Source organism: Numida meleagris, chromosome 6 (assembly GCF_002078875.1).
Source record: "Numida meleagris isolate 19003 breed g44 Domestic line chromosome 6, NumMel1.0, whole genome shotgun sequence".
Classification (NCBI taxonomy): Eukaryota; Metazoa; Chordata; class Aves; order Galliformes; family Numididae; genus Numida; species Numida meleagris.
Window position 1 is genome coordinate 1,647,543 of NC_034414.1, and position 26,042 is coordinate 1,673,584.

At 57.2% G+C, this 26,042-nt stretch overlaps 4 protein-coding genes across 12 annotated transcripts in view; 3 read left to right on the forward strand and 1 right to left on the reverse strand.

Annotated features, from left to right (window-relative positions):
• MYRF (myelin regulatory factor) overlaps positions 1-17,997 on the forward strand; it is a 38,348-nt gene extending 20,351 nt beyond the window's left edge. For 6 of the 7 annotated variants that reach the window (XM_021401060.1, XM_021401064.1, XM_021401059.1 and 3 more), the window contains 19 exons: positions 4,904-5,099; positions 5,466-5,542; positions 5,828-5,938; positions 6,224-6,314; positions 7,578-7,778; positions 8,150-8,258; positions 8,514-8,623; positions 9,222-9,382; positions 9,760-9,832; positions 10,123-10,211; positions 10,535-10,603; positions 12,252-12,337; positions 12,483-12,644; positions 13,177-13,470; positions 13,558-13,645; positions 13,957-14,031; positions 14,178-14,280; positions 14,590-14,664; positions 14,786-17,997. In XM_021401060.1, the coding sequence (XP_021256735.1) occupies positions 4,904-5,099; positions 5,466-5,542; positions 5,828-5,938; positions 6,224-6,314; positions 7,578-7,778; positions 8,150-8,258; positions 8,514-8,623; positions 9,222-9,382; positions 9,760-9,832; positions 10,123-10,211; positions 10,535-10,603; positions 12,252-12,337; positions 12,483-12,644; positions 13,177-13,470; positions 13,558-13,645; positions 13,957-14,031; positions 14,178-14,280; positions 14,590-14,664; positions 14,786-14,872 (2,257 nt within the window). In that variant the 3' untranslated portion in view covers positions 14,873-17,997. The remainder of the gene's footprint in view (positions 1-4,903; positions 5,100-5,465; positions 5,543-5,827; positions 5,939-6,223; positions 6,315-7,577; positions 7,779-8,149; positions 8,259-8,513; positions 8,624-9,221; positions 9,383-9,759; positions 9,833-10,122; positions 10,212-10,534; positions 10,604-12,251; positions 12,338-12,482; positions 12,645-13,176; positions 13,471-13,557; positions 13,646-13,956; positions 14,032-14,177; positions 14,281-14,589; positions 14,665-14,785) is intronic. The other variant, XM_021401062.1, reaches the window with a different exon arrangement.
• On the reverse strand, positions 18,916-20,555 carry TMEM258 (transmembrane protein 258). 2 transcript variants are annotated; one of them, XM_021401206.1, is made up of 4 exons: positions 20,472-20,555; positions 19,895-20,004; positions 19,653-19,815; positions 18,916-19,062 (listed from the first exon to the last, which is right to left on the reverse strand). In XM_021401206.1, the coding sequence occupies exons 1-3, from the start codon at positions 20,472-20,474 to the stop codon at positions 19,689-19,691; spliced, it is 240 nt and encodes a 79-aa protein (XP_021256881.1). In that variant the 5' UTR covers positions 20,475-20,555; the 3' UTR covers positions 18,916-19,062; positions 19,653-19,688. The 2 variants fall into 2 exon arrangements, with proteins under 2 accessions (XP_021256881.1, XP_021256880.1); XM_021401205.1 differs by having other exon boundaries at positions 19,895-20,033; positions 20,472-20,545.
• Positions 20,569-22,976, forward strand: FEN1 (flap structure-specific endonuclease 1). 2 transcript variants are annotated; one of them, XM_021401126.1, is made up of 2 exons: positions 20,569-20,663; positions 20,888-22,976. In XM_021401126.1, exon 2 carries the CDS (start codon positions 20,889-20,891, stop codon positions 22,032-22,034), a length of 1,146 nt encoding a protein of 381 aa, XP_021256801.1. In that variant the 5' UTR covers positions 20,569-20,663; position 20,888; the 3' UTR covers positions 22,035-22,976. The 2 variants fall into 2 exon arrangements, with proteins under 2 accessions (XP_021256801.1, XP_021256802.1); XM_021401127.1 differs by having other exon boundaries at positions 20,646-20,758.
• Positions 23,112-25,670, forward strand: LOC110400856 (olfactory receptor-like protein COR8). Its single transcript, XM_021401176.1, has 2 exons — positions 23,112-24,106; positions 24,383-25,670. Exons 1-2 carry the CDS (start codon positions 24,052-24,054, stop codon positions 24,994-24,996), a joined length of 669 nt encoding a protein of 222 aa, XP_021256851.1. The 5' UTR covers positions 23,112-24,051; the 3' UTR covers positions 24,997-25,670.

Here is a 26,042-nt window from a genome sequence, read left to right on the forward strand (position 1 = left end):
TGGCCGCGTTGGAGGCAGCCACTCAGACCTTAGGCTGCCCCTGGGGGGTTCTTTTGGCAAATACAGCCTTGCCTGAGCACCATTTGGACACGCAGCACGCTTTCCCCCCCCGGCCAGGCATACAAAAGCTCCAGGGTTTTAAAAGGTGTGTTAGGATTTCCAGGACAATGCATAGCGCGGATGACTGGGGATAATCCAGAGCCACTTCAGCACAGCTTGAGAGCGGCGCAGAGAGGAGCCTGAGGAGGAGGAGTGGTTGGTGGGTGGAGGAGAGGAGAGAGGGAGAGGAAGAGGGAAAGGTTGGAGGACAGCTGGGAGGGGTGGAGAGGCCAGGGGTGCAGGCAGAGAGGAAAGCTGGGGTAGAGGGGTGGAGGCAGAGGGTGAACAAGCCTTGTAGGAAAGAGTGCTCAGGAGGAACCCGCTCTGGATCCTCCCTGCATTCCTCAGAGGTGACTGAGAGCAGGCAGGCAGCAGGCGGGCTTCCAGGAACTGAGCAGACTCCCCTGTCTCCCTTCCTTCTCTTTCTGGACAGCCAGAGGCTGGTGGGGTCCTCTTGGGGGACGTGGAGGATGGAGCGCTCTGCTTGTGGTTCCAAATAACCCAGGGCTGTCATTGTAGCTTGCCCAGATGGTGTTGAGGGTAGGACAAGGACGTGTGGCTGAGAGCCCTGCAGAGAAGTGACTGATGGTTGGTTACTTCTTCGGTGACATCCTGCCGTTTGCAAAGACCGTGGCTATTTCCCTAGCCACAGCAGGAGAGGTTTAAGCTGGGGAGGTGTTTGCTTCTGTTTTACCGAACTGTTTCCACTGTCCTCTGCAGAGCTCTGCTTCAACTTTGTTTCCCCTGCGGTGTGAATCTTTTCTTTAGCGTGCCGTGGCCTGGCAGCTTCCCAGCGGGCTCCCTTTGCCAAACTGTTTTCCCATCTTTAGTGCTCGGTTTCCAACCAGGGCCTGGGCATCACCGGGCAGCTGCCCACCTGACAAAGCCACCTTCTCGCTCCCGAGAGCGGCCTCTCAGTGCCAGCAGGGATTTCCCCGTGTGACAGAAGCACAAATGCACCTTTTGTAGTCGGCAGGGTCCAAAGAGCTCTGCACGTGGCCTCGCTTTTCTCTTTGACACAATGAGCCCCCCCCACCTTTGCCTTCCATCTCGCTGTTTACCCGTGCTGGGTGAATGGTCTCTCACCTGAAGCACGTCACAGCTCTCCCAGCTCGTCGTGGGCCCTTTGCAGATGTTACAGCTGGCAGAGGCTTGTTGCACGCCCTGATATTGCACAGGCACACTCACACCACGCTGCAGTCGCCGGAGTGCTGCAAACTGCAGCTTTTAACTCCTGCAAACCCAACCCTGCCCTACCACCTCCGTCAGATCTGCGCTCGGGCTCACTTGCTAATACCTGCTTTGAGGATTTAGGGTGGAAGGCAGAGCAAACCTACTGTTGCTGCATTTAGGTCACGGCCCGGTTGCGTAATGGCTGAATTCCTTTGAAATGGCTTCACCTCGGTGTTGGGAACCCGCGTGTGGTTTGCTGCGGTGCCGGATTCGACCCAAACAAAAAGGTGGAGGGCAGGGCAGTCGCATGTTCTGCAGTGCACAGCCTCGGTGGTCTCTTCCCTCTTTGTGGCTGCTCAGCAGTCAGATAGCTCTGGGAGAGGTTGTGCAAGCTGAGACTACATCTGTTCCTACGTAGGAGGTCGCTGGAATGGGTCTCTTGGTGTGGTGCTGCACCAGAATAGACCTGGGGAGGGACTGCCAAAGCTCTTGGAACTGCAGCTCTCCAAGGGAGTCTCCTTCTTTCTTCCTTTTTGGTGCGCTCTGCAAATGAGTGTCTCTTTGAGATCCGTAAGTACTTCTACAGGAGTTTCCTCTGGGATCATTAAGGCCAGCCCATCCCAGCCTGGTTTCTGCTGGTAGCTGCCATGCCCTTTATACGTGCTGTTATCGTTTCCTGCCCCTAGGGGAAACATATTTTCTCCCCTGCGATCCACGTGCCCACAACCTTTTCACAGCCCCAGGAATCTGAATCATCTGAGTCACCTGATTTTTTCCTCCCCTTGCTCTTGAGAGCAGAAAGGCACGTTAAGGAGAGAGGCTGAGCCACGAGCCCGTAGGCTGAGCTCCCAAAAGCTGTAGGCCCACCTGGATGTACGGACGGGTGAAAAACCTGCGTCCAACCCGCAGTGTTTCCGTGGAGCAAGGCAACTGCTGGCAGTGGAGGCAGATTTCTCAGGTTTGCAGTGCTTGAGCTTCCTCCTGTTCTCCCTCAGAGAGGCGAGGAGGCCTTTGCTTCCATCATTTCCTACTCGTGCTGCTCTTGGCGAAGGCACTGCTCACCAGCACCGAAAGATTTTTTGTTCCTTGGCAGTTTCCTACCGTGGTTGTGGTGGTTGGTATCCCCGTGAGAGGTTGTGATGCCGTCACATCAGATGACGTTTGCAGAAAACTTCATCTCAGTTCAATCCCTTTCCTGAAAAAAAAACAACAAACCCTGCAGAATAGGGGCCCTTCAGCTCTGTCTCATTTACTGCTGATCTGGGCTGGATCTCGGAGCCAGGCTCCTCCCCAGCTGTTGTGCTGGCTCAGCGCAGGGGGGCATCTGAACAAATTGTGCACTTCCCAGGTAGCTTTTCTGCCTTCTGAGAGATGTGCCTAGGACCAGTGAACCTTGCCATAGGATGGCAACGGGTTCCTTGTGCCCAGGGGCTGTAGCCAGGAGGAGAGCAAAGGGGAGCTGAGCTCTCCAGGCCTGCAGGTGTAGTTAGTTGTAGCGGAACTGTAGGCTGTAGTTTTCTTAGAAGCAGAGCGGGTGAAGGAAACAGAGGGAAGGACAAAGGGAGGAAAGAAGGGCTCCTTCTTGGATCCGAGTGGAGGTGCCTGAAAATCTGTGCCTTAGCACGCTTGGTTTATGTCTCAGGCTTTGGTTATGTGGGCTGAGGAATCCGTGTCGGTTGAAGGAGACCTAAGTCTCCGGATTAGTTTTATTGATAGTGTGTTTCTCCTTGGCCTTTTGCACTGGTTTTGTGGTTTCAGACTTGCTGAACCTTCAAAAGGGTTAGGTGGTTTCCAGCAGCGGTGCCGAAGAGGCCTGGAACCAGGCAGCTCACTAATTTACTCTCGGGAGCAGAAGTAATCCATCTCCCTGACAGTGCGCTCTGATAAATGCCAGCAGGCTCCCTCCTCCCTCTCCCCAGCTGTTTGTAGTTTGAGGTAAGGCAGTTGGAGGGGAGGGCTAGCTCTGCACTCGGGACTGGGCTGGTGCCATTCTCTTCCCATCAAGCAAGCTTTCGGAAGCCCGGTTTGGAACAAGCGACCCTGCATGCTGCAGATCCCCCAGGGGACGGAGAGCAGCGTGACGTGCTGCGGTGCTGGATGTATTTCAGGTGTCGGTGAAGACCAGCTGAGACGGTGCTGGAAGGAGAACAAAGCAGGGACTGCACGAAATTAGGGAGCGGACCCTCAGCTTCGGGGCATTCCAGACGTGATGGCCTAGGAACGGCTGACATAATGGGGAATCTGGAATAGGAAGGAGAGGTGGGGGAGATTTTCCTTCCACGAAGGAAACAGCGTGGGATGGCATGAGTACTTCCCTCTGACAGTCCTGTTTTCTGCCACCCATCTAAATGCAGATCCCCCTCCGTATCAGAGACGTATTTTTTTCCTTGCTTTGCCTTTCCCTTAGCTTTGCACTTCGGCTTAGAGGATGAGGGCACTCCCCACACCTGTAAGCGTGGATCCCAGCGTGGGGAGTTGGTAACCCCTGAAACCTCCTCTCCTCTGATCCGGGCCCTCGAGCCCTGCGTTAATCTGCTTTTGTCAGCGGGGGCGTTCTGCCTAAAATAATCCATTTGACCCTAGACCTTTTCTTCCTGATGCTTTGCCCTCTGGCCCTTGCGCTCACTGGGAACAGCGTTGGCTGCTCTTGTCCCTATCCCCAGGAGCTGCTCCTGGCTTGGGGCCGCCTGCCTTCCTTCCCCAGCCTCTGAGGACGGGGATGGGGTGGCAAGGACGCAGGGGACCCCATGTTGGCTGGGTTCCCCATGGGTTAAGGCAAAAGGCAGGATGTGTGGCAGGGGAGATGTCATGCATCCTGATGGGAAAAGGGCTCCTCCACCCACGGGCGAGCACAGAGGGTGCTAGAGCCAGACCAAGCCCTGGCTCCTGAGCCAGAGGAGCCAAATGGCTAAAGCTGGGAGGCAGGCAGTGGAGGAAGGGAATTCCTCTCGTGCTTCTGGGCTAAGGTAGCGCTCTGCTTCCACCGTCTGGTCTGCGTTCAGGGAAGGCACAGTCCCTCGGGTGCAGGAGATGAAGAATTGCATCCCAGTGTTGCTCGTGGCAGCCTGGGAACGGGCCCCCAGATCCCCTCCAACGTTAACCCTCCTGTGGAAGAGTGCTCAGTGAGTTTCAAGGCTGATGTCAGAGGCCAGGCCGAGCTACCTTTTGCCTTCTGAGTACGTAAGGGCAAATATAGAAGGGGAAATGCGGGATTTTGGTCTTCTGCTAGAGATTCTCCATGGGCCGAGATGCATCCCAGGGGCCCACCCGCCAGGTCTGAGTGCTTTGGCGGTGAGAGAAAAGGGGACTTGCTTAAAGGCCACATATTTCCCTCATTCCCATGGCAACGAGCCCATTAAGGAGATGGAGATTAAACCTCCCCAGCTGGTGCGTGTTGGCCGGGCAGCGGCGTCCCCCTCCTCCCGCTCAGGCCTTGCTGATTTCATAGGAATCGGGCATGTGGGCGGCATCGGGAACGCGATGGGTAAAACCGATGGGCCTGAGGGACCCCCAGGCTCGGTGCCGCCCCACGCCATGCCCCACAGAGCCTGCACTACCTCTGTTGCGGGGAGCTTAGGCCTCTCGTGACACGCTCGGGGCTCTGGCCTGACGCCTGCTGCCTTTTCCGCAGCCCCATGCTCACGTACCGCGTGGACGCCGACAAAGGCTTCAACTTCTCCGTGGGCGACGACGCCTTCGTGTGCCAGAAGAAGAATCACTTCCAGGTCACGGTCTACATCGGCATGCTTGGAGATCCCAAGTATGTGAAGACCCCCGAGGGCCTGAAACCCTTAGAGTGCTTCTACCTGAAGCTGCACGGAGTGAAGGCAAGCGGGAGCCAAGCGAACGCAGCAGGGAGGAGGGGAGCTGAGATCAGGCAACGTGCCGAGCCGGAGGGGTGTGTGTGTAGGAGAGCGCTGAAGGTCATACCTGATCTTGAGCTAGGACCCTGAGATGGATTCGGTTGCTCCCTGGCCATCCCCAGGGTTTCCTCTGGCTCCCGTTTGACTCTGGAGGTGTTTGGGAAGATCCATTCACGCTCTGCCAAGGGAGGAACCCTGGCGCAAGAGCCGCACCCAAGTCAGGCGCTGGGTGATAGCTGTGCTGAGACGCAGGAGGGGCCGGGCAGGCAGTGGGAAGGGCAAAGTCTCAGCTCTCCGCTCTTCATCGCATCCCCAAATCTTTCTCTCCAGCTAGAGGCCTTGAACCAGTCCATCAACATCGAGCAGTCGCAGTCCGACCGCAGCAAGCGGCCCTTCAACCCCGTCACGTGAGTGTGGGCCGGGCCACGCTCCTCTTGGGGAGCGCAGCTGGGGAAGAAGCAATAGCAGGAGCGGGTGGGGAAGGGGGAGCTGGCTGGGGGGGCTCAGGGCAGCGCTGTGGGTATCGCACCCTCCAGTTTTGCTGCCCACAGCGGAGTTTTCCTCCCTTGATGCTGCCTTTTGTGCCCAGTTCGTAGCCCTGCCTTGGTGGAGCAGGACAGGAGATGGCCGTCCCTCAAGGAGCCCCCTCTCCAGAAGCATCCTCACTTGCTCCTCTGTTTTCTCTTCCCCAGGGTCAACCTGCCTCCGGAGCAGGTCACCAAGGTCACCGTGGGGCGGCTGCACTTCAGCGAGACCACGGCCAACAACATGAGGAAGAAAGGAAAACCCAACCCAGACCAGAGGTGCGAAGGGCAGGGACGCTTGTTCAAACCGTTCTGAGCGCTCGGAGCCTGTGGAGGTGCCAGCCCCCGCTTTGGGAGGCAGCAGGCCCTACGCTGCCCATCTTTTTCTCATGGAGGAAAGGAGATGTCTGCTGTGGCCGCCGTGGTCGCTCCCGTTTTACGAGGGGTTGTGGACAGGGTCGAGAGGGGATGCGTCCAGCCCGCTGTGACAGCCTCGCGCCCCGTCCTTGAGGCAGATGTGGCAGTTTGCAGGATGGCACCCTGACCTCTCTCCCCTCTCGACAGGTATTTCATGCTCGTGGTAGCCCTGCAAGCACATGCTCAGAACCAGAACTACACGCTGGCAGCCCACATCTCTGAGCGCATCATCGTCCGAGTAAGTCCTCCTCTCCCCCCACAGCCCTTCGCTGGGCGAGCTGGGCAATTCTCCTGCGCCTCTCGAGCTTTTCAGTGCTTTCCCCTCTCGGCCCTTTCTTCTCTTCTCCAAAACCAACGCTGCCTTGCTTGCAGCTCTCCTTGCCCGTGGCTGTCCCTGTCCGTGCCTGCGTTCTCACTCCAGCCTTTCCACACTTGCTGGGTTGGAGCAGCCTCGGGGCATGCAAGAACCTGTTGCAGGACAGGGGAGGTGTCTCCTTGCCGTGACCTTGCCCTGGCGCCTACAGTAGAGCTGCTGGGAGTGAGGGAACGGTGTTGTTAGGATTCCACAGCAGGGATGAGACCTCCGGGTGCAGAAAGTCTGAGTGCCCTGCCATGGCTGCACTTTGTGCAGCAGTGTTCAAATGGGAGTGCAGAGGGGCAGGAAGAGGTAGGCACCTTCCCCGGCCTCTCCCGGGGCTCTTCTAGTGAATGATCGGCTCCGTGGCCTGAAGGTAGGAGGTAAAACGCCAAGAGAAGGTCCTCAGAGCCTGCAGACGGATGCAGAAGGAATAGTGCAGCCTCCAGGGTGCCTAGGACTGCAGGGAACTGCAGGCAGCCTGTGCTGGTCCATCCCAACAGGTCTCAGAACGGTGGGATTTGGGGGATTGTGGAGCCAGGAGCAACAGCTGTGTTACTTACGGACTCCAGCTGTCGTTGTGTTGTAGTTGGAATTGCAAGAGGTCTGAGGGCTGAGATAAGACAGCTCGAGGAGGCAAGAATATTCCTTGAGGGAGAGGAGCGGAGCAGGGGTAACCTTGGTTCCTGATGGAAGAGGCTTGGACGGGGCCAGCGGATGAATGCCAAGACTGTAAAAGCAGGCCGGGATTCATTCCCAGAGCTGGCACTGTATCCCTGTCCCTGCCATTTTCCTTTGTGCTGCTGCAAAGCTCTGTCTTAACACCTTCACAGCCTCGCTTGTCTTCTGCTGTGCTGTCTGTCAGCTCCCTGCCGTCCCTGCTGTGGGGCGGGTGCTCTCGCAGCTCAGCCTCCAGGTTTTCCTAGAGCTGTGGGCTGGAGAGAGGGCACCCTCCCCCCCGGGGTCCCGTGTCCCGAGCTTTTAATCTCAAAAGTCCCCTCCAGTTTCTCAAGCCCCCTGGATCAATCTGGCCCAGGTTCAGCTGAGATCTTCCCCATCCCTGGCTCCCTTCTGTAGGACAAGGGCCCAGCTGCGTCATCGAGGCGCTTCTGCTTATCTCCACCTTCTTCTCCTGTCTCTTCCCAGGCCTCCAACCCTGGCCAGTTTGAGAGCGACAGTGACGTGCTCTGGCAGCGGGCGCAGCTCCCTGATACCGTGTTTCACCATGGCCGGGTGGGCATCAACACGGACCGCCCCGATGAAGCCCTCGTGGTCCACGGCAACGTGAAGGTGATGGGATCCTTGATGCACCCGTCGGACGTCCGAGTGAAGGAGGACATCCAGGAGGTAGGAGCCGAGCAAGCCGGGCTAGGCTTAGCTGACTGCGGATCGGGGCTCAGGGCCCTCTCACTCAGCTCCTCTTGCCCTTGGGACCTGTCATAAAGGGGAACCGTAGTGAGTTTTGCTGCCTGGGGTCAGAGTGATGGCATCTAAGAAAGCAACGCTCCGCTTAGGAGGTGCACATCTCTGGAATGGGCTGCCCATTCCAGAGATTGAGGTGGTTGAGTCACCGTCCCTGGAGGTGTTCAAGAAACGTTTGGATGTGGCGTTGAGAGCCATGGTTTAGTTGGGTTATTGGTGGTAGGTGATGGTTGGACTGGATGATCTTGTAGGTCTTTTCCAACCTAGCTAATTCTATGATTCTATTTTGGTCCCAGGTGGACACCACAGAGCAGCTGAAGAGGATCTCGCGGATGAGGCTGGTGCACTACAACTACACGCCTGAGTTTGCGGCTACGGCGGGCATTGACAGCACCTCCGAGACAGGTATAGGCCCCACGTCGTGCTCTCCCACCCTGCTTGCATCTGCAGTGCTGGAGCTGGGCCTGTTCAGCCTGGAGAAGGCTCCAGGGATGCTTCATTGAGGCCTTCCATGGTTCCTCTGCTGTGGTCTGCGAGCTCTGCCCGGAGGACTGTCCTCATACAGAGGGCTCCTGCGATAATCTCTTGGCTCAGAGGAAGGGCTGTGGCAGGAGGAGTGCTGCCCGGAGTCCTGTGACCCACTGTGCCATTTCCACACAGGTGTCATTGCTCAGGAGGTAAAGGAGATCCTCCCTGAAGCTGTGAAGGACACCGGGGACCTGGTCTTTTCCAATGGGAAGACCCTGGAGAACTTCTTGGTGGTGAACAAGGTCGGTGGCAGCCTGAAGGGACAGGAAGGGCAGGGAAACCGGGGAGGCTGTTGAACCCGGGCCGAGAGAGTCGTAGAGCTGAAACAGGGAAAGCATGGTGCCTGGGAAATGCTTCTAAACCAGTACAACCCATACGGGTTTCAGCGTTGGCTGGTCTTTCAGATGTCGGGAGCAGACCTGAGCTGATAGCAGACATCTGCAGGGAGGAGCTTGCCTGATGCTGGTGAAAGTTGTCAGCATCTTCCTCGGGACAGGCCTCTCGTTGGCAGCCTCCTGCGGGGAGGCTCTTAGTCATTATCACCTTTCCAGATAAGATAAGGCGGTTACGTCAAGATAACCGAGAGCACCTGGCTGCCTGAACTCACTGTAACCTGTGGCAGCCTGTTTGCTGCTCTGGGTGCTGAGGGGACGTAGCTCACTGCCTCGCTGTTCTCCCAAAGCCACCAGCTCTCTCCTGCGTCCCTCCCTCCTCAGTGCCTAGAGTGGGGACGGCCAGGGCTGAACTCAGCGCTTCGGGGACCCTGAACGAACATTGGTTCTTTGGTTTTGAAGAGAATCTCTGCCGTTTTTGCTGACTGCTTGACCCGTTCCCTGGCAGGAGCGCATCTTCATGGAGAACGTGGGAGCCGTGAAGGAGCTGTGCAAGCTGACGGACAACCTGGAGACGCGCATCGACGAGCTGGAGAGATGGAGCCACAAGTTGGCCAAGCTCAAACGCCTCGACAGCATGAAGTCGACCGTGAGCTCCGGGGCGTTCAGGTACGGGCACGCTGAGGGCAAGAGAGCCCCAAGGGATGGCTCTTTTCATAGCACCGTGAAGGCTGGAAAAGACCTCTGAGGTCACCCAGTCCGACCATCCACCCATCCCCACTAACCATGCCCTCAGTGCCGGATCCACACGTGCCAGGGACCCCAGGCGGTCCCGAGTGGCAGCTCATTTTGGGAAAGAGGAGGGGGGGAGGATGGGCGGGGTGGTGGCAGTTGTCATTCGGTCTGGAGTCGGTTCAGAGAGCCGAGGCAGCTGTGGCATCCACGTCCCAACATCCTGCTCTCAGCTGGGCTGGGTGGCAAGGGTTTGCGACTGTCACGTCACGCAGAGAGGCACGTTGTCACCTGAGAACCTTTTCTTCCTGCAGCCAAACGGGAAGCCAGTTCAGCCGTGCGGGAAGCGTGCCTCACAAAAAGAGGCCCCACAAGATAGCCAGCAAGGTAAGGGACTGCTCCCGAGGAAGCCTTGCTGCGTGGGGGAAGGTGGACTCTCTGGGAACAGTGTCCTGCTTAGTTCTCCAGTGGTTTCCTGCGCGTGCTGCAGAGGGAGAAGCCTCGTCTACTCCCATTTTCCTGAGCTCTCCTTGCTTTTTATCCGTGCCTGATGAAGACATTTTCTGGCTTCTGCTCTGAGGGGGCCGGGGGCTCGCAGGGGAGCGGGAGGAAAGCTCGGGATCTGTGCTCAGAAGGGGCCAAAGCCCTGAGCTGAGCTTGGGATTTCTCTCTTGCAGACGCCGTCGGTCGTCCCGGAGCAGGCCTGCATCAGTCAGCGCTTCCTGCAAGGCACCATCATTGCCTTGGTGATCATCATGGCCTTCAGGTGGGAGCACGCATCCAGGTTTCCCTCCCTCCGTCTCACCGGCTCGGTCTAGGCTGTGCCAACCCAGCTGGCAGTACTGGAAGCACAGTTCGCAGGGGTGGGAACTGCATCCTCGAGGCTTCCCAGCACCGTGGCGGGGAGGCATAGAAGTGCCTGAGAGCAAAGAAGTCCAACTTTTTCTGCCATCCGTGGGGTGGTCAGTGCAGGGGGTGCTGCGGACCCACAGATCCTTTTGGGGGCTGAAATCCCTTGGCAGCAGGTCAGCACCGGGACACATCCATTGCCCCGTCCTCATCCTCGGCCTGGACCTTTGTCTTTTTCAGTGTGGTGTCCATGTCCACGCTCTACGTGCTGAGCTTGCGCGGCGAGGAGGACCTCGTGGATATCGAAGGGTAGGTACCCGTGGGCTCTGTGGGACGGATGTGGTGGCTGGGGCCAAAGGAGCTGCTGCTGTAGGGTTAGTGACCACAGCTGCAGTGAGCAGTGCTGTAAAGCCAGCCAAATGCAGCCACGTGTTCAGTTTCAGCACGCTTTGCTCCTTCAGGAGCTCACGGCACCAGATAATGAGCTTCTTTTTCTCTTTCTTCTCCCCGTCCTACTTCTCTCCCTCATGTTCTGGTTACGACTCCCATCCAACTCATTTTGTTTCCGTCTTCTCTTTCATTTTCCCTTCCTTTTCTTTACTGCCATTACCCACACCCTCTCTCATTGCCTCCCTTTTCTTCCCTTCTCCGTTCCCTGCCCCGTAGCTCTTTTGCTGTGCCCACTGCCTGTCTCCTGGCCCTCTTTCGGCACAGGGGTCCCGGGGTCCCAGTTGCTCTGTGCCCACGGTACGTTACTCTTTCATTATCCTGTTATTTAATTGCTTCACCCCTTCTCTTAGTTCCCCTTCCTAGTTCCCACGCTATATATGAGTCGTTTTATTGTGAAGGGTCGCTCTCAATTACAGGTGAGCTTAGCGTGCAAAAAAAAAAAAAAAAAAAAAGGGCAGAAAGAAAAAAACCACCGCCTTAATTACTTCCATTTATGAGCCGTCACCACTGGGAGTGCTTGGAAAGGTGCTGACCCAGTTCTGGTGCCTGGCTCACTGGCAGGTGACTTACCAAGCATCCGGGAGGTCTGTGCACTGCCCTCCCGTATTCTGGCACTGCAGGAAAAGGTCTTCAAGAAAAAGAAGCAAACAGAAAGCAGGTGGAGAGGTACGGCCTTAAACACAGCCCTGCAAGCCAGGGAAAGCTGCCCGAGTTACTAATTGGGAGCAGACACGCAAAGTAGCTTTTATGCGGTCTGTAGCAACAGACTTTCCTTCAGAAGGAAACAGGTCCTATTTGCCTGAAGAAAGTACCATGTGAGGAGCAGCGCGAGGTATGGTTGATTTGTTCTTCTAAGGATGGCTTGAGGCTTGTGAGAGGCTGTTAAATGCTGATTGCTCGTGGGAGGCAAGGTAAAGCCGGGCATGGCGAGCGTTGACAAAGCAGTGGAGGAACGTGAGGGATCGGAGGTGGATCTTCAGCTGGGATGAAGGCTGGCTCCAGAGGCTGGGTCTGCTTTTCCTCCAGGAGCCCAACGCCGTGGCACCTTTCGCTAGCGAAAGAAATACGTAATCAGGAGGTGACAGTGGTATTTTGCTGTCTCTCGATGAATGAAGGCTCTTTGGGAAGCCTTGAGCCATGCCCAGAGGACAGGCAGGACCTTGCTTCGGGACAAGCAAAACGTGGGAAGGAGAAAGCCGAAGCCAGGAGGGAACGGACGGGTCAAGTCTCTCATTTCTTTGCTAGGAGCTCAGGAGCAATCTCTGCGCAGTGAACACCTCCAGCTCAGACTCACTGCTGCCAGAAGCAGGACTGCCACCCCACCCGTTGTGCATTTCCCAGCTCTCCGTGCCGCTTGCGCCTGCTGTGCTTCTCTCCTGCCTTGCTTTTCCCACATCACCGCAGGCTCTGCCCCCCCGCTGTCGCCCCGCTTGCTTGTTCCCTCACCCCACTCGCCTCCACGCGGTCCCAGGTGGCAGAGCTTCACCCCTGTTCTCCTGCGTTTCAGGTCCAGCCAGAACATCGACAAAACGCAGCTGGTGCGATCCACAGCCGCGTCGGACAGGGCCAGCAGCAGGACCCCGACGCACCACGGTAGGTCGCAGCCGCACCTCCACGCCAGGGGCTCACAGCACAGAGCTGCCTCCGTGCTGGGAGCTCCTCAGGAGAGATGCAGAGGGTGCTGGGTGCTGCTGCAGCCATCAGCTAACTCCAACTCCCTTTGCTCTCGGCCCTGCAGGCACGGCGAACGCGCTCAGCGTACTCGACGCTCTGCCTGGTCACAGCGTGCTGGCGTGCTTCAACCCACCGTGTTTCTCCACCTGCTGCTCTGCCGCTCCCACCAATGTTTCCTCCGTTGCCCTCTCTGAGGCCAGCCCTACCCGTGCCACCAATCAGACAGGTAAGTTCCAGCCCAGCGGGAGGGAGATGCTGGGACAACGCTGCGCTCTCTGTCCCGCTACCGCATGGCTTCGTGGCCCCAGATCCCTCTCGCCTGGTTTCCTACCCCTGCGCCTGCCCAGGGACAGCTGGGCTGCTGACGTGGTGTGGTTTGTACATCCACAATCCCGCTGCCGGGGTAAGCACAGCGTGGTTGGGTTGGAAGAACCTCCAAGCCCCCCCCAGCCCCAACCCCTGCCCGTGGGCTGGCTGCCCCCCAGCAGCTCAGGCTGCCCAGGGCCCCATCCAACCTGGCCTTGCGCACCTCCGGGGATGGGGCACCCCCAGCTTCCTTGGGCAGCCTTGTGAGCCAGGGCCTCACCGCCCTCTGAGTAAAGAATTTTCTCCTCTCATCTAACCCCTTCACCCCGCGTTTAGCTCTGCCCTACGCAAGGGCTGTTAAACGCAGGGGTGTGACGCAGGAGGTGACACGGGGACAGGACAACCCCAGGCCCTCTGCCTCTCACCGCACCGTCTCTCCCTTTCCTTCACAGACCAAAGTCAGACCTCACTCCAGCCGGTGACAAATATCAAAGCCAAATCCAGGGGCATCACCAGGAAGGCATCCTCCTACACCAAGTGGCCAAAGACGCCTGACAGGTCTCAGAGCTTCGGCAGCCCCAATGCCAGCCCCTCCTCCCCCTTCACCCACCTGCAGGGCAAATCCAAGTACATCTCCAACCTCTCGCTCTCCCGCAGCAACTCCCCACTGGGGCAGGCCCGGCCACAGCGCAGCATCAGGCAGCCGGTGAGCGAGTGGCCCCACGCGCAGGACCCCAGCCCGGATGGTAGGTGGGCCCCCGGCCTCCCTCTCGTCGCCCTTTCTCAGTTGCCAGCCCTTGGCTGGTCCTACAGAGCCCATCTCCCACCCGCAGGGCCAAGCCCAGTGCTGCGTTCCATCCGGATCCTGGAGATTGATATGGCCATCCAGTCCCAGTTCTGTGCGGCCGGCAACGCGTGCAGGTGAGGGAGATGGTAGCTGCTGGGGAGCTCCAGCAGGGGATGGGCTATTCCTGAGTCCTCGGGCCTTCACCTGCCATTGCTCCAAGGCAGCCCTTGGGCACAGGAGCTGGGGCTCCCGCCGAGTCCAGCCCTGCTCCTTCACCCCGCGTGCAGGAGGGCTGCGTTTGGTGATGAGCCGGCTCGGGAACCGGCCTGAGGAGCCCACCCCTCTGCAGTCTCAGCCCTGAGAAGGGACTTTGCAGCCCGTCCTGGCCCTCTCGCAGCCAGCTGAACCGCTGCAAGGAGGTCTTACGCGCTCTCTGTTTCCTTAGGACTGGAAACTTCACCTACCGCATCCCCGTCAGCCAGCTGACAGCGGTGAACACCAACCTGACCCTGGAGATGAAGTGAGTGGACGGGGCTCCTTGGTGTTCCTACGTCCCTCAAGTGGGCTGGATACTGTGCCACGTCGCCGTGGCATCTCCTGCCCGACCTGGTTAGAGACAGCAGTGCCTGGCACCTTCCAGGGCTTCACCACCTCTTGTCTCCCCAGCTCCTCCTCGGTGCTGTCCATCTCCCTTTGCGGCCTCGCCTCCAGCGACCCTTGCCAGGATGCTGCGAGCACAGACGGCTTCAGTGAGGGCACGGACACGCAGGTAGGGAGGGCTCAGCTCCCATTACCCACACGTGTGAAGCATTGTGCTCAGACAGCCGTCCCGTGCGCTGGTACCATCTACCCCTGAGCGGATGCCTTCGGGGCCCGTGGAGCCGGATAAAGCGTTTAAATGCTCCTTGTCCTGCTCAGCCTACCTCCGTTGCTGAGCGTGGAGGTGCTGCTCCTCCATAGACTGCTGGAGGGTCACTCGATGGAGCAGAGATGTGCTCTTCCTTGCCACGACGGCCTAGGAGACGTCCCAGGATGCTCGACCCTGCTCTCACCACAGATCCTCTGCTTTCTTCCCCAGGAAACGACGCACCGCTGGCCTCTGCTGATGATGTCTTTCAGGGAGTTCACCTACCACTTCAGAGTGGCACAGACTGTGAGTACAAGCAGCTGCTTTGCTCCTCTTGGCCGGGGCTGGGCGGGAGGACGGCGACGGGAACGTGGGGCCGTGCGTCCCGCCCCGATCTGTAAGCAATTTTCCTTGCTCTCTCACCTAGGGCCGGGCCAACTGCAGCACTGCTCCCGAACAGATGGGACACCTTTTTACTGACTATTATTTTCAGTTTTACTGGCTCTGTGAGTGAGTCCTGGCAGCACCAGCGCCCTTTGGTTGGAGAGAGGAGAGGGACCGGTGACACTGGGGAACCTCCTGGACACCTTCCACCGCTGACCCCCCGCCCCACCTTAGCCCCATCGCCCTCCTCGGGGGTGGAGATGGTTTGGTTGTGGCTGGCAGCGCCGACACCGAAGTACAGCACGCGCAGAACACAGGACCTGAGCCCCAGAAACACAACCAGCCCCGCGCCATCTCCCGGGCTCAGCTAGCACCAACCACCCTACCCTGCCCCAAATACCTCTCCTTCCCTTCTGGGGACGCCTGTGTCCCCCACCCCCTGCGACACTGGATTTTGAAAGCATTACACTGGACGGAACGTGGACGGATCTGCCGCATTCCGGAGCATGGGACGGGCCCAGCTGTGCCACGTCGGTTCTCCACAACACTGGAATTGCTCAACACTGGAGCCCTTTCCAAGAGGGAAAAGCTGGAGTTTCTCCTGGAAAGGACAGGCTGTGCCTGGACGTACTGGAAGTCGTACACTGGAGTTGCTGTTCCTTCTAGCTGGACCTGCAGCCCCACTGGACCCCTGGAGACCCCAGGACCCCTGTTCTCTACAGAAGGTGCAGCTTCCACACAGCCCCCCCCTCCTCACTGTGCTGTCACCGTATCCAGGTCAGGTTGGATCAACTCAAGAACCCCACTGGAGATGCTGCTCAGGCTGTGCCCAGGCCAAACCACACGCGGGGACGCTTAACCGTCAGCCCATGGGAGAAGAACTACCCCAAGCCACCTGTGTTAAGTGTCACTTCAACGCTGTGGGACCCGTTTTCTTCATTTGCCAGCTGCCCAGTTGGCCGTCGAGTCGGCACAGACACGCTGGAGAAAAAGAGGACTGGCCAAGCCCGGTGCGCCCTGCAGAGCAAGGCTGGGCTGCTGGGGATGTGCGGCATGGTTTCACTGCACCACCAGCATAACGGGGGAAGCGGCGGTGACGTGGAGTGTACTTTGGGTGTTTTACTGTTACAAGTTCTTAACTTGCTAAACTACTGAATTATGACGATTTTTTTTTTTTTTAATAAGCGAGCCGCATAAAAATGGGTCTCTCCATTGTGTCCCTGTTGAGCTCTGTGCATCTTGCATAGGGGCCACTGCTGAGCTCCGTGTTCAAGCCTGAGTGCTGCACCAGCGCTGCGATGCCAGCTCCCAGTGCTCCCACGTCCTCCTCCCCGTCCTGCTCCGGCTCAAGGAGAGCTCTGCCCTCCTGGAGGCTGAACCACCAGAAAACAGACTCATTTTCCTGGACGCACGCGACTTGAACCAATCTGGTTTTGGGAAACGGCATCAGGATCCGGCTGCTGTGCTTTGTCGTGTCAGTGGAGACGGATGCAGCGATCCTTGTGCCAGTTTGCAGGCCACGTTGTTTACGGGGCAGCAGCAGCTCTCTGCCACCGCCAGCCAGCAGGCTCTGCTGCTCCGGAGGAACGAGCTGCCAAGATGTTTTACCTGATAGATGGCTCCTACGTGCAGCCCTTCTGTTCCAGAGCTCCCTTCTGAGGCTGTCCCAGCAGAGCAGCCACAGCCTTGCAATTCCTCGCAGCATCGCTGGGAGTTTACCCGGCTGCCTCCCCAGGACCTTGCCCTTCCCTTTATTGGCAGGGCAGTTCCGAGGTCGGGTCTTTATTCCAATGCCTGCGGGCAGCATTGAACGGTGTGGGTGACGCTCTCCAGTGAGCACGATGCACTGAAGCCTGGGCAGCCAGGAAACCAGAGGGTGAGCAGGGAATGCCCGGCAGCCAGATGGGAACGAAGTTCAGGGAGAGCTTTGGGGAGCTGAGAGGAGAGCAAGAGGCTCGGGAGTAGCGACGCACAAACAGGTCAGCTCCGTGCTCAGCAGGATTTTCTGCTTCTGGAAGGAAACCCTTCGGTGGAGCTCTCCAGAGAGGATGCTCAGCACTCTTCTTTCCACCTGCCCTAAGCGTTTTGCTCAGCCTTACGCTGAAGAAGTTGCTTTCTCGGCAGCTTTAACTCTCCACTTGGCAATCAGTGGCCCAGCCAATCCTCAGCCAGGCGAGCGATGCCCGGCTCCGCTCAGCTGAGGGGTGGCCTTCTCCGATCCCGCTGCCGTCTCTCCTCCCTGCCCGTGCTCTTTCAGCCCCCATCGAGGCTCCAGGCAGCGCCGCGAGGGCTGGAGCTGACGGTGCTGCCTGCAATCACCACCACGGATCCAGCCTCGCGTGGGAGGGCAGAAAGCAATCAGCCCCAGGACACGTGCCAGCAGCAGCAGCAGCAGCCCAAGAAGAGATGGGGGGGGGGCTCTCAGGTGTCCCCGCGACGCTCGGCCACGGGGTTACGAGGGCCTCAGCAAACCAAGTGCCTGATGGCTACGGGAACGTCCCCAGTGCCTTGTTCCACCACCAGGGTTCCCTACGCCTGCGTTCAACGCTGTGTGCCTCGAAACCAGCGGTCCCTTAGCTTAAGAAATTAGACGAGGCGATACCTGAAGTGCAACAGGTGGTCCCGCCCCTCGTGCACAGCTGTGTTCCCCATCCCCAATCAGTAACCAGAAGAGTTAACAATCAGGCCTTTACCTGCGTGAGACGGAGGGAGCTCTGAGCCCACGTCTCCAGCCCTGCAGCTCGGGGAAACCCTTCTTCAGCTGGAAACGAGAGCTTCATCTCTCTAGACATTCTTGGCAGGAAGGAAGACGAGCGTGGAAACGAGGCCGCTTGCCAAAGTTTGGCTGTTTCGGAGTTTGTTTCAAAAGCAAATTCACAAACATCCTGCCCTCCTGGGAAGAGCTTAAAGCCTGTAAATAGAGACTGAACCACCGCCGCCGCGAGAATTAAGAAAACAAGTAAAGCACTAATTTGTTTGGTTTAAATGTTGCTGTCACAGCTTTAATCACTGTATATTGCCAGCGAGTTCGTAGCGTCGCCTTCTTAGCAGGTCTTATTGATGGTAGGTTTTTATGTGGGGGGAACGAGCGTGGTTTCCCTTCCTTTCTTTCTGATTTATATTTATATTTTGCTAAATGGGAGGGCCGAGTCTCCGGCTTCCCCACTTTTACGTTCGGCTTATTTAGACTTTGTTTTGTGCTGGAGGTAAATATGCCTATATAAATAAAATATATGAATATTGCTTTGTATCCAAGGACGGCTCCCGGCTGTGTTCCTCCCTCGCTGTTTTTTTTTGTTTTTTTTTTTCCCCCTTTCAGTTCCCTGCTTACAAACCCCTTGTCACAAGAGGAACCCCAGTGCCACCTCCGCGGTGTGAGCTTCCAGGCGTGCCCACAACAGTCAGGACAGCTGCAGGTGTCCCACCTTGGAACAGATGTGAGAAGAGCAGTCAGGGCCAGAGCCAGAGGCATCGGAGAGCACCCGCAGAGGGAAAGCTTCCTCCTGACAGGGCATCGGGGCTTTGTGTCTGTGCGCTGCCTCTAGACTTCCCAGCTCCAAATCCTAATTGCTTGGAAAGCCAGGCTCCAAAGGCAAAGCTGCCTTAAAGGCGTAGCGCTGGGTGCCACAAATAAATGCTTTCACTGCGTTAATTTGGTAACTCTTCAACAAAGGACGCGGCCAGCACCGCTGCTCTGGTCTGTACTTCTCAAGCATTCTTCTAAAACCTCACGCCAGACTTAAAACTCCGATTCATTAAAGCTCGAGCTCATTAACACGCTCTTCATAACTTAATTTTGCTGCAGCACTGAGCACGATGCTTCCCCTGTGACCCGGACACCGCTCGCTGCAGCACAGGAACTCTGTTGCCAAGACACCTAAGTTTGATAGCGGGGGTGCTACGCCCCGCCAGCTGCAGTTTCACAGCATTTATTACTCTCTGCAGTAGGATGTCCAGCTAAATTCCACTCGTGTGTTCAACAGCCTAGAAAAGGAGATGTGAATTACGCTTGACTCCTTACAAAACAGCTGCTTCTGCTGCTGAAAACAGCCTAGGAAAAGGGTTTGGGTACAATCAAGGGCCCATCCCAAGGCTCGTGGGTTTTGTGTAGAAATCAGAGTTGGTTCAAAAAGCCAGGTACAAGCATCTAAGAGACAAACCGCAAATCCAAAGGCAGGTGCATCACAGAGCCAGTTTTATTCAGGTTTGGTTTGCTGGGCTGGCAGGAGTCACCTGACAGGAGCACAGTCCGTGCCTGAAACAAGCTCCCACGCTGAAGTATAAAACAAATACAAAAAGAGCTTCTCCGGGGCTTCCCACCTGGAACCAAAGGAGAAAGGAAGGAGGTGAGACAGATTTCCCCAGAGCGGCACCCGCACAGCACGGGGACAGATCCTCTACCAGGTGCCGCGAGGTCAGAACCGCACCTTGAGCAAAGGAGAACACACAGCAAGCACAATTCTCGCTGCCTCACGCCGGGGTGAACGTGTTCTGCTTGCAGTTTGCAGAAGGGCAGAGGAGCCCTCTCTCCCCGCATCAGCCAGCAGCCTCGTCCTGCCGCTGGGCGCCACCAAAAAGAGCCTGGCCCCATCCACTTGACTCCCACCCATTAGATATTTGGACCAGCGTCCAGGACCCCAGGATTCCATTAGCCTCCTTGGGCGTGAGGGCACACTGCTGGCTCACTGTCAACCCGGACACTCAGGTCCTTCTCCACGCAGCTCCACTGCAGCACCTCAGCTCTTAACCTGATGCGTGTGGTTATTCCTCGTGGGGTACGAGGCCCCGTGGTCAGGGTCTGCACGCCCCAAATCCACCCCTGAAGAAAGGTGGCTTAGAAACATAAGCTGGGGTTACGCTTGCAGGCACCTCGCACGCAACGCGCAGCACAAAGCTCTCATCCTGCTTACAGCCACCGAGGGTCCACACGTCACTCGGCCCGGGCCTCACACGTAGATCCCAACCCACAGCAGCAGGAACAGGACGCCAAATCCCATGAAGAGCGAGGCCACCAGCGAGATCAGCAGCTCCTTGTAGATGTCTCGCGTGTACTTGGTGGACGTCACCTCGTAACTGCCGGCGGAGGGTTAAGGTGACAACGGGGGCATGGCGAGGTGGGTCCCCCACCCCCGATCCCAGCGCCCAAGGATACACGAAGAACCATGCGGTGAAGAACATGCCAATGGCCAGCAGCACCACGGTGAGGTGCGGGAAGACGGCCGGGTTCACCGGGCTGGTGTACCTGCTCATTGCCTCTAGCTCCTGTGGGGGCATGGCACGGGGCAGCAGGGCTGCCGGGCCCCGTGCTCAGTCCCTTGTCCTAGTTCCCTGGGTTCCCTGCCCCACCTATCAATCCCTTGCCCGGCTCCAGCCCCCGGCTCCCGTTACCAAGCTCCTGGTCCCAGCCCCGTTTCCAGCTCTCCAGCTCCTGTTCCCGGCCCCGGCCCTCGGTTCTCATTCCTGGTCCTTGTTGCCGATTCCTGTTCCCGTTCCCCTGCTCTTTCCCAGTCCCAGCCCCCAGTTCTCACTCCGGTTCCCAGCCCTCATTCCCGGCCCCAGTCCCACTTCCCATGCCCAGTTCCCGCTCCAGGCTCTCATTCCCATTCCCGGCTCCTGATTCTAGTCCCGATTCCCGTTCCCGGCCCCGGTTTCAGATCCCGGCCCCAACCCCAGCTCCCAGCCCCAGGTTCCCAATCCAATTTTGGTCCCAGCCCCCGTCCAGGCCCCACCATTTCGCCCCAGACTCCGGCTCCCGCCGCGCTCGGACACGTCCCCTCAGCAACTTCCGCTTCCCGTCACCGCCGGAAGCGGAAGTGACGCGCTGCGGGTCGGGTGGGTGGAGCCGCTGGGAGCCGCTCGCCATTGGCTACCCAGCAGGCAGCGCGGCCTAGCGCGGGAACGGAGCGGCTCGGAGCGGAGGGGTAATGGCGGCCGGGCGCTGCGGCGGGATAACGGCGGCTGGAGAGGGCTGAGGGGAGAAACGGCGGCGAGAGGGGGAGGAGGAAGGCTCGGAGAGGCAGGAGCGGGGCCGAGGGTGGAAGTAGGGGCGGGCAGCGGGAGGCCGCGGCGCGCGAGGCCTTGATTCTCGGGGACCCGTCCCCCCCGCCGTTTCCCTCAGCTCCGGTGCTTTGCTCTGTGCCCGCAGGATGGGAATCCACGGCTTGGCCAAGCTGATCGCCGACGTGGCGCCCAGCGCCATCCGGGAGAACGACATCAAGTCGTACTTTGGGCGGAAGGTGGCCATCGATGCCTCCATGAGCATCTACCAGTTCCTGATTGCCGTGCGGCAGGGCGCCGAGGTGCTGCACAACGAGGAGGGCGAGACCACCAGCCACCTGATGGGCATGTTCTACCGCACCATCCGCATGGTGGAGAACGGCATCAAGCCCGTCTACGTGTTCGATGGCAAACCGCCGCAGCTCAAATCCGGGGAGCTGGCCAAGAGGACGGAGCGGCGGGCCGAGGCTGAGAAGCACCTGCAGGAGGCTCAGGAGGCCGGCGAGGAGAGCGGCATCGAGAAGTTCAGCAAGAGGCTGGTGAAAGTGACCCAGCAGCACACCGACGAGTGCAAGAAGCTGCTGACGCTGATGGGCATCCCCTACGTGGAGGCGCCGGGGGAGGCGGAAGCGAGCTGTGCTACGCTGGTGAAGGCGGGGAAGGTGTACGCGGCCGCCACGGAGGACATGGATTGCCTGACCTTTGGGAGCCCCGTGCTGATGCGGCACCTCACCGCCAGCGAGACAAAGAAGCTGCCCATCCAGGAGTTCCACCTGAACCGCATCCTGCAGGACCTGGGGCTGACCTGGGAGCAGTTTGTGGATCTGTGCATCCTCCTGGGCTGCGACTACTGCGAGAGCATCCGCGGCATCGGGCCCAAGCGGGCCGTCGAGCTCATCAAGCAGCACAAAACCATTGAGGAGATCATCCAGCACATCGACACCAAGAAGTACCCCTTGCCTGAGAACTGGTTGCACAAAGAGGCCCAGAAGCTCTTCCTAGAGCCCGATGTCGTCAACCCCGATGACGTTGAGCTGAAGTGGACGGAGCCAAACGAGGAGGAGCTCGTACAGTTCATGTGTGGGGAGAAGCAATTCAACGAGGAGCGTATCCGCAACGGGGTCAAGAGGCTGAGTAAGAGCCGCCAGGGCAGCACGCAGGGCCGGCTGGATGACTTCTTCAAGGTGACGGGCTCCATCACGTCGGCCAAGCGCAAGGAGCCCGAAACCAAGGGGTCGGCCAAGAAGAAAGCCAAGACCAACAGCGCCGCGGCCAAGTTCAAAAAGGGGAAATAACCGGACCGGCCAAGCGCAAACCCCTAAAACAATTAGTTTTTATGCTCAGCTGGGAACTGTAGGCTAATAATAAGTAGTCGTTTTTCTGTTCTGCACGTTACTGCTGCGAGGGGTGCTGTGTGCGTTGGTGTCCGAGTCCTTCCAACATGGCTAGGCTAGCGAGAGAGATGCCAACCTGCTTCTGCAGCAGCTGTAATGCCCAAGGGAGGCAAGAAGGCTGGCAGAAGGTGGTGGGTGAGGAAAGAAGGGGCTTCAGCCGTTCAGCTGCGGCATTTGTCGGTCGGAGACTTTTGACAGTGAGGGTGCAGAAACTGGATGTCACAGCTAGTCAAATGCCCCTCTGGTTTAAGCAATAAAAAGTGGGACAGCTAGAGAGCAAAGCAGGCGCCAGTTTGGAGATTTCTCCCTCCTGCAGCTCATCCGTGAAGAGGCCAGATGCAAACAGCAGGGGCGGAAAAGGGAGGGGGGTGAATAGAGGGCAGGGTGCAGTGGGGAGGAGAGTGGAATAACGAGGTAAGTTGCTCCCTTTAGTGAGGACCTTGAGTGTAGGTTTCCTGCTGTTTTTCTGTTTGCTCTTTGTTTAAAAAAGGAAAGTATTCTGGATTCAGAAGAGCTGGCTTACTCTTAGTGCGTATAAACCAAGGACAAGTTGAGCTAAACCTGCAGCACTCCAGCCCCAATCGTCCTGCTAGGCTCTGTTTTATGTTTAACAAGAAAAATGGCAATAAAACTGACCAGTCAATAAAACTCACCCCTTGCTTTCTTGAGACATCCTCCCATGTTGTACACACAGGTCCCTGGATGAGGGAAAAAATACAAGACGCGACCTTTTTAAATTATTATTTTGTTCTGTACTTTGCATAACCTGTTACTTGTCAGAGTGACGTGCTTTTCTGTTGTTGTTTTAGTTTTTTTTTAAAGAATAAAATGCATACGCAAATACAACATTTCTCAGCTTCTCTGGAGCGGGAGCTTTAAGCCTTGTTGCTGAAGGGTGTGCGGGTAACGAAATCCTGATGTCAAATGGGAACCCATTAGTGTATTAGTGAATGACAGCAGCCGACAAATGAAGCGTGGGCTGGAATATGGGAAATTCGCCTTTTAATCCTGGTGTTAACAGTGGCTTTCGGGTGCTTTGTAGATGGCAGAGATCTGTGTCAGTCGGTTGCTACGTTGTGAAAGAGGCCGGGCTTGTTTCCCAGGGGAATTCCATTAAGATTGCTAAGACAACCCCAGTTTTTAAGCCCTCTGGTGTTTTTAATAAATACACTGTAGCCAAGAGCCAAGAGCTGTTCTTGTCACTGGAGCGTTGGTGCCTGACTGTGCACGGCTCAATGGGGAGACTGATCTGAAGCTTCAGTTCTCCGGCTGCGTGCTGCTCGGAGCTCGTGTTGTACCTCACAGCGGATAGAGCCGCTGCTTTGTTGCTCACCTGCTCAAAGCCACGGTGTCTGGGGGATGGGATGAAGCTTCCCGTGCAGATCTCTTTGTCTGTAGATGCTGCTGCATCCTCAAGCTTACCAAAACTCTTCGGAGAGTTCCTAACGATCCCCTCTGTGGCGTGAAACTTCTGCGCCACGATTTACTTTGGGGACTTCGTTGACGAGGGTCAAAGCCATAAATTACCACTGCAAACGTACTTGATACTGAGAAAAAAGCTTGTTGGCTGGACCGTACGTCTTCCGTACAGTAGATGTCCCCACTAGCCCGTGTGAAATCTGCACTCATCCGGCTGCAGTGGCCACGGGGATTTTTCTCCGGGCAGAAAAAAGGTGCAGCAACTTCTGCCGGAATGCCTGCTGCTCGTTGCTTGGAGAAGGGGAGAACTCGGTCCGAGCACTGGGGCTGGGTGGCTCTGCCACGGATTTCCCTCCCCACTCCTCTGTGTTTTTTGTTCAAGAAGGATAGTGGATAGTCAGCAGGAAGCCCTCGCTGATAGCAGCTCCGTAGCAAGCCGTGCCCTCGCTCTGCCTTACTTCACTGTTTTTTCTCCTTCCAACAGGCACGCTGTGCTGATATGGCTAAAGGGAACGGCACCGTGGTGACCCAGTTCGTCCTCTTAGGACTGACAGGTGAGCCCGAGCTGCAGGCTCCTCTCTTCATCGTGTTCTCCGTGATTTACCTCGTCACCCTGCTGGGTAATGCTGGGCTGATCGCACTGATCGCGACCAGCCCCCGGCTGCACACTCCCATGTACTTCTTCCTCTCCAATCTGTCCGTTGTTGATCTTTGCTACTCCTCTGTCTTTTCTCCAAGGCTGCTTATTGGCTTCTTGCCGGGAAATAAAACCATTTCCTACTCTGCCTGCTTCACCCAGCATTTCTTTTTCCTCGTGTTTGTGACCGCAGAGGTGTTCTTGCTGGCCGTGATGGCGTACGACCGCTACGTAGCTATTTGCAACCCCTTGCTCTACACTATTTCTATGCCCAAGAGTCTCTGCATGAAGCTGGTGGCCGGCTCGTACCTGGGGGGCGTTCTGAACTCACTAACCCAAACGTGCTGCTTGCTGCCCTTGCCGTTCTGCGGCCCCAATCTCATCGACCACTACTTCTGTGACACCAACCCTCTGCTGAAACTCACCTGCTCCGACGGCCGCCTCAACGAGCTCCTGCTCGTCGCCTTCAATGGGACCATTTCCATGACCGTGCTCCTCATCATCATCATCTCCTACGCCTACATTCTCCTCTCCGTCCTGAGCATCAGGTCTGCCGGCGGGCGGCGCAAAGCCTGCTCCACTTGTGCCTCCCACCTGCTGACTGTCGCCTTGTTCTACGTGCCCGCCGGCCTCAGCCACATGCAGCCAGGCTCCAAGTACTCGCTGGACACGGAAAAGGTCACGGCAGTGTTTTACACCCTGCTTGTGCCTATGCTCAACCCTCTGATCTACAGCTTGAGGAATAAGGATGTCAAGGACATGCTCAGGAGAGCAGGAGAGAAAATATTTTCTCGGGCTGCTCACTGAGGAAATTGGCCCTGGTCAATTAAGGGGGTGTTGAGAAGGGGAGGGTGTGAGTGTTTTACATCAGCTCTCTGGAGCAGTAAGGAGCCGTCGTTAGAGAAACCAACGCAGCCCATTTGAACCGAGCTCTGAAATTTGCAGGGGCTCCGTGTTGCACAATGCTCCGTTTCGAACGGTCTCATTAAGCATTTCCTCGTCACAGTGTTCTGTGAAGTGGCGGAGGCCACATGACTGGAGGTGGTGAAAACAAACTCTTAAGGGATCTCCTTCCCCAGCTTGGTTTCGTAAGAATTTGCAGTGATTCGAGCAGTGATTCCTCCAGGAGCAAGCTCAGCGACTGGAGGGCTCTTTGGACTGGAGGCAAGTTTGCTGGGCTTTTGGCCACATTACCTTCTCGGAGGAGCCCCCCAAAAAAACTCTGGGACAAATCTGAGGTGTTCCCCTGCTGCTTCTTAAAGGGGCAGTGTACTCTGACTCTCCTCTGTTACTCAGCAATGCATCCCCTTTCCTTGGTTGCATTTCCCTTAGAAAAACCCCGCTTTACAAAGATGCTTACTGTGAGACATGCGATTAATTCACTTCTGCACGCGTCCATGGAACCGTGGCTGTACACGTTCTGCCAGAAATTACGTAGTTCATGGAAGACAAAGGATGTGTCTTTGAGATTAAACATTAAAAAAAAAAGCTTCCTGCCAACTGTTTTCCTCGGGGCGCCTTTCACCCCGGGCGTACCGCTGTAATTTTGTCAAATGCCGTTGGCTGAATGCCACGCAGAGCATCGCAGCCTGTCACAACCCAAGAAGAAAAGAGTAGTAAATGTGTAGAAAACACATCCCCCCCGAAAATAAAGCCACTCCTTGTACTGTGGTCAGATCGGTACGGATCTTTTAAATGTTTGTAGCTGAAATTGCAGAAAGGACCCAGCATAGGAATGAGTTGGGTTTAAACAAGCCAACCGACAAACCAAACCCAACAAAACAGCAGATGGGGCAGGTAGGGAAGACATTTGGCTAAAACAAGATAGTAACACTCGTTGGATTCAGGGCAAA

What these genes read in the sequence shown, in the direction of transcription:
- TMEM258 (XM_021401205.1), bottom strand. Translation starts at nt 20,016, where the DNA reads ATGCCCCCACAGGAGCTAGAGGCAATGAGCAGGTACACCAGCCCGGTG. An exon ending in TTCACCGCATGGTTCTTCGT is followed by an intron (nt 19,816 to 19,894) that starts GTATCCTTGGGC and finishes CTCCGCCGGCAG; the next exon opens with TTACGAGGTGACGTCCACCA.
- FEN1 (XM_021401126.1), top strand. Translation starts at nt 20,889, where the DNA reads ATGGGAATCCACGGCTTGGCCAAGCTGATCGCCGACGTGGCGCCCAGC.
- LOC110400856 (XM_021401176.1), top strand. Translation starts at nt 24,052, where the DNA reads ATGGCTAAAGGGAACGGCACCGTGGTGACCCAGTTCGTCCTCTTAGGA. An exon ending in CGTCCTCTTAGGACTGACAG is followed by an intron (nt 24,107 to 24,382) that starts GTGAGCCCGAGC and finishes TTGTGACCGCAG; the next exon opens with AGGTGTTCTTGCTGGCCGTG.